The sequence below is a fragment of the Sus scrofa genome, chromosome 1 (genome assembly GCF_000003025.6).
Source record: "Sus scrofa isolate TJ Tabasco breed Duroc chromosome 1, Sscrofa11.1, whole genome shotgun sequence".
Classification (NCBI taxonomy): Eukaryota; Metazoa; Chordata; class Mammalia; order Artiodactyla; family Suidae; genus Sus; species Sus scrofa.
This window is the reverse complement of record NC_010443.5, coordinates 257,723,002-257,741,034: the sequence shown is the minus strand read 5'-3', so window position 1 is coordinate 257,741,034 and position 18,033 is coordinate 257,723,002. Positions and strand designations below refer to the sequence as shown.

At 49.7% G+C, this 18,033-nt stretch overlaps 1 protein-coding gene across 6 annotated transcripts in view; it reads left to right on the top strand.

Moving 5' to 3' along the window:
* The window catches only part of ASTN2 (astrotactin 2), a 915,211-nt gene continuing 897,536 nt past the window's right edge, over positions 359–18,033 (top strand). For 2 of the 6 annotated variants that reach the window (XM_021074507.1, XM_021074509.1), the window contains exon 1: positions 446–936. In XM_021074507.1, the coding sequence (XP_020930166.1) occupies positions 492–936 (445 nt within the window). In that variant the 5' untranslated portion in view covers positions 446–491. Of the gene's footprint in view, positions 937–18,033 lie in introns of all 6 variants that reach the window. The other 4 variants (XM_021074502.1, XM_021074486.1, XM_021074494.1 and 1 more) reach the window with 4 other exon arrangements.

Sequence of the window (18,033 nt, the reverse complement as noted above, 5' to 3'; positions counted from 1 at the left end):
CCCCAGAAGGCGGGGCCTGGACCAAGGCTGGGCTAAGGCTCGCCCCCAGGTGCAGCCGCTGGTTTGAAGCTGGGCAAGCTGGGTTGAGCCTGGGGGAATTAGGGGAAGGGCGCGGGGTCCCTAAGTCTTGGAAAATTGGAGAAGGGTGCTGTGGGTAAAGAATATTGTGAAGGCGGACTGGGGGATCCTGGGCAAGGAGAGGGGGCGAGTGGGATTTGCACGAGGCCGGGCGGGGCCTCCGAAACGCTCGGGGTCTGTGGAGGGAGCCAGAGAAGGGGGCGGGCGGCGGGGCCTGGGGAGGCGGCGGCGAGGGGGGGGGGGCGGGCCAGGGCCGATCGAGAGGCGGAGCCCCGAGCTGGGGGCTGCTGGCGAGCGGCTCCCACAGCTCCTTAGCTCAGGCGTCCTGGTTCGCTTCAGCGTCCGCCGCCGCCGCCTCTTCCTCCTCCTTCGCCAGCGCCGCCGCCGCTCGCAGCACCGCAGCCCCTCCCGCCATGGCCGCCGCCGGCGCCCGGCGCAGCACCGGCCCCAGCTCGGGGCTCCGGGGCCGGCTGAGGCTCGGCTTCCACCCGGCGCCGCCACCGCTGCTGCTGCTGTTCCTGCTCCTGCTGCCGCCGCCACAGCTTCTGGCCGGCGCCACCGCCGCCGCCTCACGGGAGCCGGACAGCCCATGCCGGCTCAAGACCGTCACGGTGTCCACGCTGCCCGCCCTGCGGGAGAGCGACATCGGCTGGAGCGGCACCCGCGCCGGGTCCGGGACTGGGACTGGGACTGGGGCCGGAGCCGCCGCCGCTGCCGCCGCCGCGTCCCCGGGTTCCGCCGGCTCCACGGGCACCGCCGCCGAGTCGCGCCTCCTGCTCTTTGTGCGTAACGAGCTTCCGGGACGCATCGCGGTGCAGGACGACCTGGACAACACAGAGCTGCCCTTCTTCACCCTGGGTAAGGCTGGGCGCCGGCACACGCAGGGACCCAAGGAATCGGGGGCCCCTAAGTGAAGCCGGACGGGTGGGGGCGCCCTGGGGATTCCCGTCTCGGGCTGCCCGGAGCGGGGTTGAGAGAGGGCAGCTGAGGGGCCCGGAGGGCGTACAGGTGGTTGGAAGGAGTGCAGGGCAGGAGGTCTGGGGAGAGCGCGTGGCAGGAGCCCGGGGGCGTGCCAACCCTCCCGCAGTGGGCACCTGTCCCTCAGTCTCTCCGACCAGACGTTGGGCTCTGCTGCGATCCATCCCCGACGCCCGGACCCCAGATGACTGAGTGTTCTTGAGCTAGGAGCCGTGGTAGCCCCGCTCGGAAGCCAGGTTCGGGTCCAGCCGCCCACCGCTCCTCCAGGCTTGGCCGCTGGCCGCCCGCGGTTACCGCCCCCTCGCTTTCGCCTCGGAGTTGTCGGCTCTGCTCTTCCGGAGGAGAATTGGAGTGGAATAGCACCATGTAGAATCATCCAGTCCTCATAAACTCGGTTTTCCGATGGGTTGGATGACCTTGGCTAAGTCGCTTTCCCTCCAGGGCCTCAGTTTTGAAACGGGGCTGGGGCGGATTGAGTGATTTCTGAGCACTGGTTTACTGAACCCAAGGTCTCCACTTTCAGATTCTCCCTCCATCCCCGTTGTCGCATTCGCTTTCCTACCCCCTTCTCAGTGGAGAGCAGGTTTGTCCTCGTAGCTCTCTCACTGGGTTAATAATAATAACTTAAAGGCTTGAAAAAGGAAGGGGAGCGGAAAAGGGTGGGGGTGGGGGCTCAAACGGAAAAGTTAATCAGAAAGTTCGCCAGCAGCTTGCTGCCTGCTGGTTCTCTGCGCGAATCCCGGAGGAGTCGGCCCTTCGGTGGAGCTGTGGGAAGCGCGGCTGATTTCCCAGCCGGGTAATTGATAGCTTAATTATCTCGGAGAGCGTTTACAAAAATGTTGTTCCCCCTTAGCTCTCCCGCGTTCGCAGATCGCTCTCTCCCCTCCCCTCTTGGGGGCGCGGGGCGCGATTGGTTGCAAGAGCCTGGCCAACAACAGCTCTGGGAAGGCGCCCGGGGGCTCGCCCCAGACTCCAGACCTCTTCCTGGGGATCCTTGCCTTCTGGGGATCCGGCTCAGTTCCAGCACTGCGGGACTGATGGGCCTTCGAGGTCAGCGCCTTCAGGGTCCTGGCTTCAACCTGTGAGGTTAATTCTTTGCCCACCCGGAAGCCCCTAAGAGTATTCAGTGGATTAGGCTCTTCTCTCCTCGGAGCCAGGAGCCATAATATTTCTGCTGTATTTTTTGTGGACCCCCCCCCCCACCATCCCTTTCCTGCTGGCTGTCTCTGGAGATTTGAGCGAGTGCCAGGCCTCCTCTTGGTCTGAGCTTGAGCCTCGGGGTTTCTGGCTCCTGGGCTCTCCCCAGCTGGCTGTAACCTGAGCGTGCTGAGCCTTCTTCGATGCTAGGCGGGAGAGCGCCTTGCAGGTTCCCAGGGGACTTCCCGTGGCGGCGCGTCTGGCGTGCGACACACATTCAAGCATACACACGAGTGCGTGGACACACACACACACAGACCAAGAGCCCTCCCCACGTGCACCAAGGAAGGGGACTGGGGGGGGGGTGGAAATGGCATTCCTTAGGGTGAAAAGCTAACCTTGGGCTCGGTGCCAACTCCTATGACCCCGCCACAGGGAAGGGTCCTTCTGGAGACATGGAGGGTGTCCCTGCCACACCACTTCCGATCCCAACCTCCCTCCGCCTTTGCGGCCCTTGCGATCTGGCTACCCGGGGCAGTCTAAGAGGTTGGGAGTGGGAATCCCCCTAAATGGCTGTTCACTTGAAAGGGAAAGGGGGAACGCTTCCATATGGCATGACTTGGAAGCGAGGACCCCAGGGTAATTCCAGTTCCCCTGGGATGTGGAGGACCTAGTTCAGCCAGCTAAGGAGTTGCTCCAGAATTCCTGGAGCTGGCAGTCTCTGCCTTTTTAAACTTTGGCTTTCAAGAGGGAGTGGGTGCCTGGGAGCCCAAGGCAGGCTGAGCGAGAAGCTGGAAGTCTCACATCCCCCAGGACCCCGAGCTTCAGCAGGAGCATCCCTAGGTGCCCTCCACTTGGAGCCTCTGCCTTCTCTGACGCAAGTGGCTGAGCCTGCTGGGGACTGCCTGCCGTGGGGTGGCGGGGTGCTGTCCTCCTTGGCAGCTCTGAGCCCTTTGGGGTATTGGGTTTCCGCCTCTTCCTTTCCCCAGCGCCCTGGACTGACAGCTCAAGGCGCTCCTGCTAGGGATTTGGCTAGCGAGGTAGTCACCAGATGGCCGAGTATAGCAGGAGCTGTGTAGGGAGACGTGGGCTTTTATTTGTATTGGTCTTCCACTGTTTGCGTGTAAACACAGAGTGCACAATGAGCTCTGGGAGGGCCAGGCTGGTTGAAATGGAGGGCCGGTGTGGGGTGGGAACTGTGAGTCATTTGTGGCCATATCCTCCCCAGGGTCCCCAGCAGACCCATCCCATCCTCCCATCCTCAGACCTTCTAAAATCCTGCCCAGTGTTTGTCTATGGTAGGTTGGGTGAGTCTTTCACTATTAGGTCGCCAGTTCAAGGGCTTTGGAGGCAGTACATGCCACTGAGACAAGGGCAAAGTCAGCCCACCCTGACTGCAGTGGGGTGTGTGGAGCCACCACTAGGGGGTGATAGTGTCTGCCAGAGCCCTCAGGGCCGTGCTCTGGGTTGTGGGCCCAGAGTTGGTAGTGGTAAAATGTCCTTGGCTTTAAAGGGGGTGAACAAACAAATAAAAGGTAGAGCTCCCCTTTTACTCCAAATCCAATTAGGGGACCTCAAAAATTTTTTTTGCCCTCACCATCTACAATCCTCATTCACTGTCACCTACATACCTGGCCCTCCCACCCTCCATTCAGCCTCTCTTAGAGGTATCAGCTCTAGTATTGGTAGTGACCGGACTTAAAAGACTTTTCTTCAGGTCTCTTCCTCATATTTCTAATCTTCCCTTCACGTTCCAGCCTGCTTTATGTAGATAGAATATTCCCTCAGAGGGGAAATATCACCAAGTTTGTGTCTAGGCCAATTCTTTAGAGTCTAAGTCCATGGCACTGATAAGGTGAATTTATTTGAAATGGATTAGGGAATACAACTAGTTGTTGAATCCTTAACATGGTGAAAAGAGCTTTACTCTTGCCTTTTATTATTTATTCACATAATATATATGGAGGGGGCATTGCTGTGATTTATTCCCATTTTACAGCTTAGGAAACATTGTCAGGTCAAGTATCTCACCCAAGGTCTCAATGTAAGTAAATGCTGACCTGGGACTGGAGTCTCAGTTCACCAGACACTGCGTTCTCAGTAATTACTGAACAACCACCTTGAGCCAAATATGTCTCAAGGGGCTGGCTATGTTTATGTAGGGCATTGGTACAGGGTCCTGGAGAGAAATATGACCATCAACCTGACAAAAACCTTTCTTAAGGGAACTTTAGCTACGTTTGGTGCACTGAAGTATGAGAGTGTGAATGAGGCTTGAGTTAAATGACCTCCAATGACCCTGCCAACTTAAAGTTCCATGACTCATGGGATGTCAGAGGGTATTCTATTTAGTGGTGCCAGTGAGTGATGGAGACGACACATTCTGTAACATCAGGGAGGGAAGACATCTCTTTGACTCAGAGAAAGCTGGGGACACTTCCTGGACAGGGGAAAAAAAAATGAGTGAGGCCATGGAGAGAGGCTGGAGGAGAAGTTGAAAGCTCCTGCTCTAATATAGCTTGGGGACTTGATGTTGGTTAGGATCTGGAAGCCTCAGCTGTGGCCCACTGTGACCTTGAACAAGTCATTTATCCCCAGATCTTCCCGTTCTTTGTGCTGTAATATGAGTGGGTAGATGAGCCTTAAAATAATCTTTCGGTGTAAAGATTCTATGAACTCGAAGTGCCCTGACCCACTCTGTAACTCTGATTAGCTTCTCTGGCTTCTCACTGTCTCCTTTCCTTTGCTAGTGGCATGGGGGTGTTGGGAAGGACTGATTGAAAAGGAAGAATTTGAGCAGGAGCAACCGTCAGTGCAGTGCATCACTCAGTTCTCATCTGCCCCAGGCAGCCCCAGCGTCTGCTTGTGGAGTTAGCTTTCAAGCCCACAGGTAGGGAAATGGCATCCTTCTTCCTGTGCTTGATAGTGGCCAGGCTGGACTGTTTTCCACCGGTGCTGATTTAGTAAAAGTGAGAAAAGAGAGAAAACGGAGTAACCGTACATTGTCAACATGTGTTACTTATTCGTCTTGTCCTGTAAATCACACAGGTGAGGAGTGTGCTCTGTATTGGGGGAGGATGTGTGGAGAAGGAAAAGCCATCCAGCAGTATGTCTTTAAAGGCACCTGCCTGTGCAGATCTGGCAGTATCCTAAAGATCTTTCCCAAAAGGACGCTCTTGGCAGGAAGCTGACTGGCCCGGGTGGAAGACAGAGATGGTCTGAAATGCGAACTTGGTCAGGTCTGTAAAGATTTCTTAAAACACAAACGAAAACAGATACCACAAAAGAAAAGCCTCCAGAAGAGTGAGGGACCAGGGACCAGGCACTCAGTCAGAAGGGTTGCCAGATGCAGGGAGTTTAGCCTAAGAAGAACAGTCCACAAAGGACTAGAGAAGCTTCCTTCAAATGTCAACAGGGAAGGAGGCACATGCCTTCCCCCACTCCAATGTCCCAAAGGTGCAAATACTAAGGGAATGGAGTTAACACTACAGGAGGATAGGTCCTTGGGAGCTGTCCAACAGCCCAGCATTCTGACCTCATGATGACAGGGTCCACGGGGGGGGGGGGAAGGAAGGGAGGGGGAGGAGGCCTTCAAGCAGGGACCACACAGCTGTTTGGCAGGCATTTGGAGGATGTACCACAAGCATGAAGGCTTTCTGCCCTTTTTGGCTTCTGGCTTGATTCTGAAGGTTGATGCCAGTTATTAAGTGGGAGAAAGAACAGGAACAGATAATATAAGCTAGGTTTTCTGTAGGGACTTTTGACCACAGAATATTCATTAAAATCACTTCCAGTGTTGGGTTGTTGGGTTTATGTCTTTTCTTTCTTTTTTTCTTTCTTTTTTTCTTTCTTTCTTTCTTTCTTTCTTTCTTTCTTTTTTCTGTATGGTAAGAGGAAGAGATTCTAGGATGGATGAGAGGGCAAGTTTGATGTCTGCAAGCAAAGCTAGGCTTAAAAAAAAATGTCATTTTCTCATTTGGGCTCCAGGTCCCTTATCACTAAATAAAGTATTTCGGTAGCACTCAGACCTCAAGGTCCCATCCTCCTGTGATGTTCCAAGTTTTCTCTGGGACATGGTAACTTGGGCGGGGAGGGGGGGTTCAGTGGTCTCTGATCTAAGCTTTTTTCCCCCTTTCCACTTAACTTCCCTCACTCCATCCCCACCTCTTTGCTGGCTCTAGTCTGATGAAATCTATTTAATATTCAGGGCAGAGAGAGATGTATTATCTGCCCTTAGAAAATATAGTTTGCCCTCCATGTCTGTGGGTTTGATATCTACAGATTCAACCAACCTTTGGCCGACTGCACTGCGCCATTTTATATAAGGGACGGGGACATCCTTGGGTTTCAGAAAGGCTTGGGGTCCTGGAACCGATCCCCTGCAGATACCAAGGGATGATTATATTACATTTCTGAGAGGGTGATGGGCGAGAGGAGGATTCATTTCAGCTGTTAGAAAGGCTCAGGTTGGGTCAAGGCCATCTAGATTTGTTATTTCCAGGGGTCAGGACTACTAGCCAGTGAGGCAGCACAGCTCTGCAAGCTTGGTGTAACCCAGAGCTTGGTCATTTTCCTGAATGATCATTTTCCCTCAGGTTGCGAAATCATGCAATCATTTTCATTTTGCTTCAGATTTTTGCTTTACTGTATTTTTATTGGGTATCATTGATTTGCAATATTAGTTTCAGGTGTACAGCACATTTGCTATTTAGTAGTTTATATCTCTTAATTCCCTCCCCCCTCCCCCTGCCCCCTGGGAACCACTGGCTCTCTATATCTGTGAGTATATGTCTGTTTTGTTATATTTGTTCCTTTGTGTTATTTTTTTTAGGTTCCACATGTAAGTGATAACATACAGTATTTGTCTTTCTCTATCTGACTTATTTCACTGAGCATAATACCATTCAGATCCATCCAAATTGTTGCAGATGGCAAAATTTCATTCTTCTGGTAGCTGAGTAGTATTTCATTGTGTGTGTGTGTATCTCACACCTTCTTTATTCATTCATAAATAGGTTCATAGGCACTTAGGTTTTTTCCATACCTTGGCCAGTGTAAATAATGTTGCTATTAACTTTGAGGTATAGTATCTTTTCAAATTAATTTTTTTTTCTGATATACACCCAGGATTGATATTGCTGGATCATTTGGTGGTTATATTTTTAGATTTTTTTTTAAGTTTTATTGAAGTATAGTCGATTTACAATTTTGTGATGATTTCTGCTGCACAACAAAGTGATTCAGTTATACATGTACACACAATAATTTTAAAATAGAGCAAGTCTGGCAGTAGGTTTGACTAGACCTCTGGCAGGCAGAACCTCCCGCTTTGCGCCTTCTTGCTTGGCTGTAAACTAGGCGTTGGTTGCCATAGAATGGTGTGAACATGTGTGCTGGGGAGAGAGAAGGAGGGAGAGGGACAGGGACTTCTTTGGGTCAAGTCATGAAAACTGCTACAGTGGCCATCAACTTTGAGGGGCTCATAGCATCACAGATTCTCAGTGCATTGAATCCACCCCCTGCATTTAATATGGTAACCCTGGGGCCCAGACAAGGGAAGAAACCTATTGAAGGACCAGCTGTTCACACTTAAACCCAGTGGTCCTGAATCCCACCCCATGCTTCTCTCCATCACGCTGACCACTAACACATGGCTCTGGGCTAAATACCTCTCCAGTCTGCAGCTTGCTCTAACATCCTTAGATGCACCAGCCTCCCCTCCTCTCCCTGCAAACCAAGCAAACTGAAACTCCGAACAGCAAAAGTCTAAGGAGAAAAATATCCCTTAGGGAAATTGAATTTGTTCTCCTGCCCAGGTATCCAGTTGGTTGGCTGGTTGGCTCAAATCTCTCCCGAGAATCTGAGCTGATGGCTTTTGTGCTGGGGGGAGGCGGAAACCTCGCTGTCTTTCACTCTCGCCGTCTTTGAGGGTAAGCAGACGCCTGCTCTTTTCCAGAAAAAGAAAAAGAGAGTCAGATTTAACCTTGAGGTGGAGCAGCATTTCGGGGATGCTTCCTTTGCAGAGCGGATACTTTCCCAAGTTCTCCTACTGACCAGCTAGTGGCAACAGAAGATTAACTATAGAGAGAGAGAGCTGGCTCTTCTTTCCTCGAAGCAGAGCTTGCAGCCTCTGTGCCCCAGGAGGCGGCAAGCAGCAGTGCTGGGCTGGACATGATCTGTGATTCTTTAGGACAACAAGCCCCCTGCCCCGCCCTATAAAGACTTCTTTTTGGATTGGAAGGTGGCGGCAGGGAAGGGGGTGACTATCCAATGTAAGATTCAGGATTGAAGTATTTGTAGCTTCCTTACTGGCATACTGGAACACGCAGGCAGTCCCTCGGTGAGTTAAAAATTGACCAGGATGTTGCATGTTATAACCCGTTAGGCTTTTCACCTGAGGAGGAACCCTTTCTCCATTCCCGGTGTCTTGGCCCCTGGCAGGGCTCAGACCTCAGCACGTCTCTCAGCTTTGATTTCAGCACTCAACTCGCTGGTCTATCCTGCTCCCATCTTAGCCTCTCCAACTCACCGCCTGTACCTGCCGACAGAGAGCTTTCATTAAAAGTTCCAATCTGATCACGGCTGTCCTCACCTAAATCACTTCACTTGCCTCCCGATAGTTCTTAGAGGAAGTTCAAGCTCCTTGTTCTGCTACCAGGTCCATGATCAGACACTTCCCAGACTGTCCTATGCTGAGAACCTTCCTTCTTGTTCAGTAACTCTGCCCCAATAGCCCTGGGAAAACTCCTTCTTACTTTTCAAGACTGAATCCAAATATCAACTTAGCTTTGAAGCCTTTCCTGACCCCTTGACACTAAAGTTGGACACTGGGGGCCTTGGAGCCTGCTAGCAATACAAAGACTGTTGTAACAATGACTAGTCCCTTAGAACTGTCGAGCGCCTACAACATGCTAGGCACTGTGCCCAGTGCATAGGATGCACCAGAACCAGAGATGTATATTCCTGCATTCGAAGAGCTCATATCCAGGAGTGTGTGTGTGTGTGTGGTGGGGAGAGGGTGTAACAATAAACATAATACACGAGAAGGTTATGTAGTATGACAAGGTGATGGATTCTATGGAAAGAAAGAAAATGGACATTTTTGAAATGAGGACATTGGTTTTGATATTAAATAGGGCAAAGAGAGAGCTCTTGAGAAGGTAGGATTGGAACCCAAACTTGAAGGCGATGAAGGCTTGGCCAAGCAGCTGTGTAAAAGACTAATCCAGGCAGAGACCAGCTCCAGCAAAGACCTGACTCCAGGGCACACCTGAAGGGTTCAAGGGCCAGCCAGAAGGCCAGCACAGTCCGAGCAGAACAGAGCAGGAGATGAAACGGGGAGTCCCATGGGGCCATAGACTGCTCTCAGGACTTGGGCTTTTATTGTCAGTGACCTGGAGAGCCAGGAGGAAGGTCTGTAAGAGGCACTTCAGGGGAGAGTGATGGTGGTTGGTGCAGACTGAGAGCAGAACTTAGTTGTTTCTCCTGTGCTCCTTGCCTATGAGCTTCACAGGCAGGGAACATACCTCCCTCGTCTCTGGGGCTGCCATGACTCACCCTGTGCTTGGCACATCCTCATGTTCAGGGGATCTTTGATGACTAGAGAGTTGGGTTTGCCAAGTCTCATCTCAGAATCCATACTGTGCAGAACTGGAGAGGTGTTGAAATCCCACTCCTCTGTGAAGGCTGAGCTGGAATGCCATCTCTTCCATGAAACTGTCCCTCTTCTGAGCTCTCGAAGCTCCTGCCTCCTCCTTCTCCTGCCTCCTTGTTATTGTTTGTGATGAGACCAGTGTGTTTAGAGGAAAGCGAGTGGGGTTTAGGGAAGACCTTTCTTGAGAATCATAGAAGCCAGATGAGGGATTAGCATCTTTGCATCATGCCAAACAGAGAGGTGCTGAATGTTTGGGAGGAGATGGCACATCATGGTTTGGGGATCATCAACTGTCATACGTGGTAAGAATTTAGGACATTATCTAAACAAAACCCTTCTGTGTAAAGATAGAGAAGAAGGAGTGTCCATTGTGGTTCAGTGGTAAAGAACCCAACTGGTATCCATGAGGATCTGATTCTATTCCTGGACTTGCTCAGTGGGTTAAAGATCTGATGTTTCTGTGGCTGTGGTGTAGGCCAGCAGCTGCAGCTCCAATTCAACCCCTAGCCTGGGAACTTCCATGCACTGCAGGTGCAGCCCTAAAAACCAAAAAAAAAGTAAAAAAGGTGGAAAAGTTGAGGTCACTGTAGCAAGTCAGTGGTGGGCCAGGAACCAGATCCAGTCTACTGACTCCTAGTCTGATGTGTCTTCCTCCCACCTTAGGCCAGACCACTGGGGGTAAGGGGAGGTTGTATTCCAGACTCTACCATCATGGCATGGACGAGGCTATGAAAAAGTGACCATTACTGAACGCTTATTATGGCCTGGATGCAGTGCTAGCACACCTGTTATTTCATTTCATCCTTTCCATCATGCTGAAAGACACATAGGATTCAGCCCACATTACAGGTGAGCATGGAGGCTCAGAGGAGTTAAGGAACCTACCCAAGGTCACACAGCTATACAGCCGAACTGGGTCCAACCTAGGTCTGCCTGCTTCCTAACCCTCTGCTCTTTTCACCTCCTGTGCTGCACAGAACTAGGAGTGCTCTTGAGTTTTCATTGTCTTTGACAACTTTTTATCTCTTCCGCTTTACATTACCAAGAAGTTGCAGACGTTTCTTATAGAGGGACTTCAGGTGTGACAGCCTCGCAGGCCCGGGAGACTGAACACCTTGTTTCTGGGCTGGCAGGAGCTGACTCAGCATCTCCCCAGGCCCTGTCACTCCTTGCGGGTTTGCCAGGAGCACACGGGGCCTTGTCTCATTTTCTCTAGATGTCACTCATCACCCCTGGACTGCTCAACAAGCAGATTCTGTGCTGCTATGCCTTCTTAATTCCCCTCTTTCCCTTCTTCCTCCCTCCCTCTCTCCTTCCTCCCTTCCCTTCCTTCCCTCTCCACACCCTTCTTCTCTCCGTGCTTTAGCGAGCACTCAGTGTTATACTAGGGGCCCTATTATCCAATCCTTCCAGGAACTTAGAGAAGCTCTATATTTTCTTTCTAGAAATTGTCAGGCACCCGTTGCCTGAGATGCAGCCCCCGTTTGATTCGCCAAACTTCCTTGTCCCTCCTCCCCTCCACCCCAAGTTGACTTTTGTGGCCCTAGTGCCTTTTAGAAGCCTTGTGCAATTTTTATGCTCCCACCTTGAAAGTGGAATTTATATCACATTATCTGTGCATATGGGGTATATATAATAATATGTAATGTAAAAATCCTAATAAAGTGTATAGTTCTCCCAGTGTATTAGAACTGGGTAAAATAATGCCTTTGAGATCCAGCCCAACTCCTTGGTTGGCTTAGCAAAGAGAAGTACATATTTCAAGGTCCCACAGCTAAGCCAGAGCAAAATCCAGTCCCCAGCCCAGCCCCTATGACTGGAGTGCCAGCCCTGAAGATCAAAAGCCATGGGATCGAATCCCAGATGCACCGCTTCCTAGCTGTAGACCTCTGTATGCCACCTCCCTGAGCCTCTGTTTGCCCATCCATTAAGCGATGATAACATAGTGATCATTTCTCTGTGCTCATTATTTTTGGAGAGGCTTCCAGCACTTAGATGGTAGCCAGTGCCCAGCACCGTGCTCCATTTTTACTTATGCTAAGCCCTATGATCCTTAACAGGGATGGTGTGTGCAAAGCACCTAGCACAGCGTCTGGCACAGTTTGTGCTCCGCGCCTCTTAGCCACCTGGAATCCTTTTTACGGAAGGAGGTGGAGGTATGAATAAATAATGAATGCAAATTCCCTTTCCCTTCCCCCCGCTTCCATTCCCTTGCCCTGCTTATGCCTCTGCCCTCCCTCCCTCTCCCCCCAGCAAGGCAGAAGAGGATGAAATTGACCATTGATCTCCACTCCCTCTCCAGGAGCAGGGGGAAGCGGGGGCCTCCAGGGTTGTCTGAGGACAGTTTGGACAGAGAAGCTCTGAGAGGCTGCGCTTGAGGCAGGTGGGTGTTGGGGGAGGCAGTTGGGGCAGAACCCTCTCCCTTCTGGTGGTGGCTGGCTGACAAAGCCTTGCTCTCAGGCACCCAGGGAAGTCACGAGTGGCTTTGCAAGCAGCCGAAAAGGGAAGGAACATTTCCATTAGCAGAATCAGCAGTAAAGAGATTTCCAGTCACAGTAATAGCTGCATTTGGGGGAATCATTTCAGTGGTGGCTGTGGGCGGAGGGGAGAGGGGGCAGGGCAGCAGGGACAGGCATGGAGATGGAGACGTCTGGTCTCCTTGCAGGAGCTGAGAGACAGCGCCAATGGAAGCCAGGTGCCAGACACCCAGGGACTCCTGGGGAGCAGGGAGGGTCACTGGACAGGCATTCTGGACCTCCTACTTCCCTCCAAATGGACAGATCCCCCTTCTCAGGGGTCCCTGAGGGAGGCTGCCTGCTTCTTCTTGGCCACCTCTGCTCTGATTACCTCTGTCACTCTTTTCAAGACTTCAGAGCCAGCAGCAACTTCCTAGGCTCCTGGGATTAGTAGGTGGGAAAGCTCCCAGATTATTTAGCCCAGTTTTTCCTAAGGTTATCTACTTGGAATAACCTTAGAAGCCAGGTTTTCCCTTCCAGACCCCTGGAGGCACCCAGACGGGGCCTGGGAATCTGTACTTTAACAGGTGTGCCAAATCCTTGGTTTGTCCCTGGATGACATGGGTGTAGTTTTCAGCCTCACCTCCTGATGTTCCCAAGGGCACTGGGGGTTCTCTCCTCCCAGAGGACTGGCAGATTTCCGAGGGATCCTGGCATATCCCCCGTGTCTGATCACTGAATGGAAATTGTTGTTCCCTCTGCTTAGAATGCTTTTCTAGTCCCCAGTTCACCTGGCCATCTTGTAGCCTTCCTTCTCCAAGGCTTAGATAGAGGTTTTTTTTTTTTTTTTCCTTTTGTTCTTTTTTTCCCTCCTGAATGCTCATACCACACACACCACCCCCCATCCCCAGTAGGGTTGACATAGTCTGTGAACAAAAATAGATGCAAAGAATAAAAGGATGCCCAGTTAAACTTGAATTTCAGACAATGAATACTTGCTTAATATAACTATGTCCCATATGTCCCATGTGATATTTGGGACATAGTTATACTAAAAATGACTGATTATCAGAAATTCAAATTTAACTGGACAGCCTGTATTTTATCTAACAACGTGCAGGGACGCTGTGTTTTACTTTTCTGTCAGGGATCACACTACCAATGTGTGCTTTGTTCTCCAAACCTGCTCTCCCCACATCTCCATCTCAGGAAACCGGATTACATCCACCCAGTTATTCAAGCAAAGGAATCATCTTCAGTGTTTCCCTTTGCTTGCCTCCCTCCTTCTTTCAATCAGCCAGCTCTGTTGGTTTTACTTCTCAAATGACCCACCAAAATAGTTCACTTCTCATAGTTTTCTACTGCCCTCACCTTGGTCCAGACTCACTTGGACTGTTATATCCGTCTCCTAACTGGTCTTCCTGCTTCCTCTCCATCCTCTTTATCCTTTATGCCGTTGGTACAGGGGACCAAGTCCACCTTGCTGCATGCTTTCCTCTGGCCTGGATGCCTAACCACTTGCTTAAATAGTTGAAAAAAATCAAAAGAATAGCGTTTCATAACATGTGATGATTATATGAAATTCAAATGTCAGTGTCCACCAAGAGAGATTTATTGGAACACAGTCACACTCGTACATTTGTCTAGGTTGCTTTTCCTTGCCAATGAGAGTTGAATAGTAGCACAATGAACATCTGGCCCACAAAGCTTAAAATATTTCCTTATTGTTCCTTTAAAGAAAAAGTTTGCCAACCCTGCTGTCTACAGTAACCAGAATGATCTTTTGCGAAAAGCAAATTAGATCTTGCCATTCTCCTGTTTAAAAGCCTTTAATTCTCATTGCTCTTAAGGTAAAATCCCAATTTCTTTGCACATTCTAGAAAATCCTTAAAAAAAAAAAATATTGCCTTCTTCTCTGAGTTCACATTTCATTTTCTCCTTTGCTCACACAACTCAAATACCAACCCCCTCCAAGAAGTCTTCCCTGACAAAGTAGCACTGCATACCTTCCCTTCATAGCTTATTATCCCATTTATTAAAAACAAACACCTTGGAGTTTCCATTGTGGCTAAGCAGAAACAAACCTGACTAGCGTCCGTGAGTATATGGGTTCAATCCCTGGCCCTGCTCCGTAGCTTGAGGTTCTGGCATTGCTGCGAGTTGTGGTGTAGGTCACAGATGTGGCTCTGATCTGGTGTTGCTGTGGCTGCAGCCTAGGCTGGCAGCTGCAGCTCTGATTTAACCCCTCCCTGGCCTGGGAACTTCCATATGCCATGGTTACGTCTGTTAAAAAACAAAACCAAAAAACACGAGATCTGGTAGCTCCTTGATGGTAGGGAATGTGTCTTGTTCATCTTTTTGCTCTTCTCAACTGTGTAGGGCAAGACACAGCACATAGTAGATGCTGAGTGGATGTTTCCTGACCAGATGGAGGGAACATGGGCAAGAATGGGGTGATGGTTTGTGGCCACCACCTTACAGGGTACCTGCTTCATTGGGCTGTTCTATTGCTTATTAGAACCAGGATTCCAAGAGCTGAAGTACATAGAGCAGTGCCCGCCATCAGCAGATACTACCTACTTGTCTGTTAAATAGATAGAAATAAACAGGCCCGCACCTCAATCCCTAGGACACATCCCCTCTCCACTTTATTTGCATTTGGAGGGTATTTAGGGCAATTGACAGTATGTTCTGTGTGTAAAGACCTAGTGGGGGTGGGGGGCAGGGTCCTTTCCTGACCAGGAGCAGGAGCTGGGAGTTCCCAGTTCTGCTGGGTGTCTGTGGTCTGGGCCCTTCCACTTTCTGCACCCCCCCCCCCGATTTCTAATGCCATGAGATGAAAGCAAGGGATATGTAAGGTTTTTCTCAGCCACCTCCCTCCTCCCGCAAGCTCAGGAGCCCAGGAAGGAAAGAAAGTTTCCCTTTAGGAGCTTCTGAGCCTGGAAGCTGCTGCAGTGGGATAAAGTCGGCTCCCTCCCTTCCTTACTTGCTCGTCTCTGCAGCCTTGCTGGGGCCTCTGAAGATCAAACCCTCTGCTCTGAACCCAGGTGCAACTCAAGTTTTCAAGCCCAGTCTCACACTGATTTGTTAGGGAGCCTTCTTCAATTACTTCCTCTCTAGGAAGGGAGATGGGAGAAGCTGACCACCCAAAGTAACCAATTACCCATCTGCCAATAGCCCGACTCCTACCTTCCCTCCCTCCCTTTCCTTTCTCCACTTGATTCTCCTGGCCTCTAAACCATTGCTCCAAACTGCAGAATCCTCTAGGGACTGGCCCCAGTCCCCCTGCCTCCCTGCTCCCCCAAGAGAGACAATAGGTGGGGTGGCTGGTGGCTGGAGACCTTGGAAAGCCACGCAGGTTTTGCAAGTCTGCGAAATACCAAACTGTGCTAGACGGAGAGGCAAATGCCATGGGTTCTAGTCATGTTTCTGCCATTCACTTGCTATGGCCTCAAATAAATGATAGTTCCTCTTTGGGCCTCCGATATGATTAAGTGAATATTTTCAGAGCTGTCTCTTCTTCAGGAGGCTGGGGGAGATTGGGCTGCATGGAATCCTCCGTGAGAGAGGAGGAACATTCCAGGCCTGTCTGCTCCTGGAATCCCTGGTGTCTAGGGCTGTGCCCGTCACATAGTGGACACTCAGTAAATATTTGTTGAATCTGTGGACAGTGTGTGTGATCAGACATTGCTAATCAATCACAGCCTCAGGTGATTTCTCAATGCAAGGCCCTCATCAGTCACTAGGACCAATTGGGGTTTGCATGGATGATGGATTCTGTTCACATTTCCTAGACTCAACCACTTCACCTAAAACCCCTGGTTCACCTTCAGTTCCCCTTGCTTGGAGCTAAGTATTATTCAGTGGTTCTGCCATCCCAACCTTGTCCTGAGTCCCTTAGGGGCACAGAAATGCAAGGAGTTCACAGTCTTTGGGGATAATAGCACTTGCACTTTTTGATTTAAGAAAAAAAAACCCTCCCTTTCATGGGTATTTTTAGTATCTCCATATTACAGATGAAGACATGGCTGTTTAAAGCGATCAAGTCACTTGCACAAGGTCACATAGTAAATGGGATTAGCTGTATTTATTTTTAAAAGGAATCTTTGTATCACTGTCACGAATGGAACACCAGAATAACTTGCTAAAAATGGAAGATAGCCTGTAAAAGGAAGTATAGTATTCACGTGCCATCTAAATTCGTCTCTCCTACCACGCTTTGGGAAACATTGATTTAGCCCCACCGCTGAGACGAAGACATTAGTTTAAAACTTAAATCTTGCCCACCTAATTGCGAGATCTCCTTTAACCTATACATTTCACAAAATATCTTTTCTGCCTACTACCCACCTTTTAAGATCTAGCGTGACTGTGCCTTCACTGCTTCTAAAATGACTTTCCTGGCTCTTCCAAGAAGTTACCTCCCAAGTACTTTGCATATGCACTGCAGTCCATGTTTTCATGAAAATATTGTGATTGTTTAATTGTCTCTCTTGCTAGTCCTGTAAGCGTCCTGAGTTAAACATCATGTCTCTTTAATATCATTAACTCCAGCAACTGGTGCATGCTTACTTATTAAATTTTTAGCCTTAATTTTAGATTTCAGCAAAAAAGAATACAAGCTCGTTGTAACCAGTTCAAACAATTCAGGAACATTATACGGGAAAAAGTGGAAGTCTCTGCCCCCGTCCAATCTCATTGCCCAGAAGTGATCATGATGAACAGTTTGCTGGGATCCTAGTGACACGTGGAATAAACATGAGCCTGAGCAGCCACCTCAGGTGACAAACACAGTGGGAGCGATTGCCCAAGGTCATTCTGCAAGTTTCTTGCAAGTAGCTCGGGGATATTAATGGATATCTTCTTTTCCTTGGGGCATTGGTATTTCAAACTGGGTCCCATGATAGATCTGGGGAGTATGAGTTGCTCTGCGCTTCAGCTAAAAAGACACTCCAATATTAAGTCAGCTCTGGGCATGGTCAGGCCCCAGAATCTACTTGCAGGTTTTCTCCAGGCCACAGGCAGGAAGTCTTCTTGACTGATCCTACTTGAATATATGTATTATTTGTGTATATATAATGTATGCATATATACAGATGTGTATACACACCGACTCATATACACACACACACACACACACACACACACACACACACACACATACATATATACATATATACATTCAAGAGAGAGAATAGGATGCTTCCTCTGTCTGGATAACTAAAAGAAGGTGAACCCAGCAAGGCAGGAGCCAGAAAGGAAACAATTTCGGGGTGGGGGTCTCTTTCCTGCACGGTCTTTGACATGATGGATAAAGCTGTTCTGCTTTTCTTCCTTCCGTTACTTTCTCACTTGAGAGGGGAGACACACTATTCAGGAGAGGGTCACCTGGCCTCAGGTTGAGTTGTTTCCTTTAGGAAACCCTCACGTACGAAGCCCTGTAGATTGGCAGCTGGTCAGTTGAGAGAAAGTCACTTGAAGCAGGGAATCATAAAAAAATAATCATGTGCCTTAAACATTTCCCTTTTAACTTAAAATATGCAAGTGGGCATACGTTTGCCAATGATTTGATGTAGGCCCAGGGCCTCTTCTCCTGATTTGGGTCAGCTGATTGGAGTTCATGCCATCTTTCTTGCATAAGCCATGCTCGTAATGCTCCAAATATGATCTCCAATGTTGGTTTCATTAAAGGGGACTGAGGACTTAAAGATGCTTGCCAAGTAATTCTTC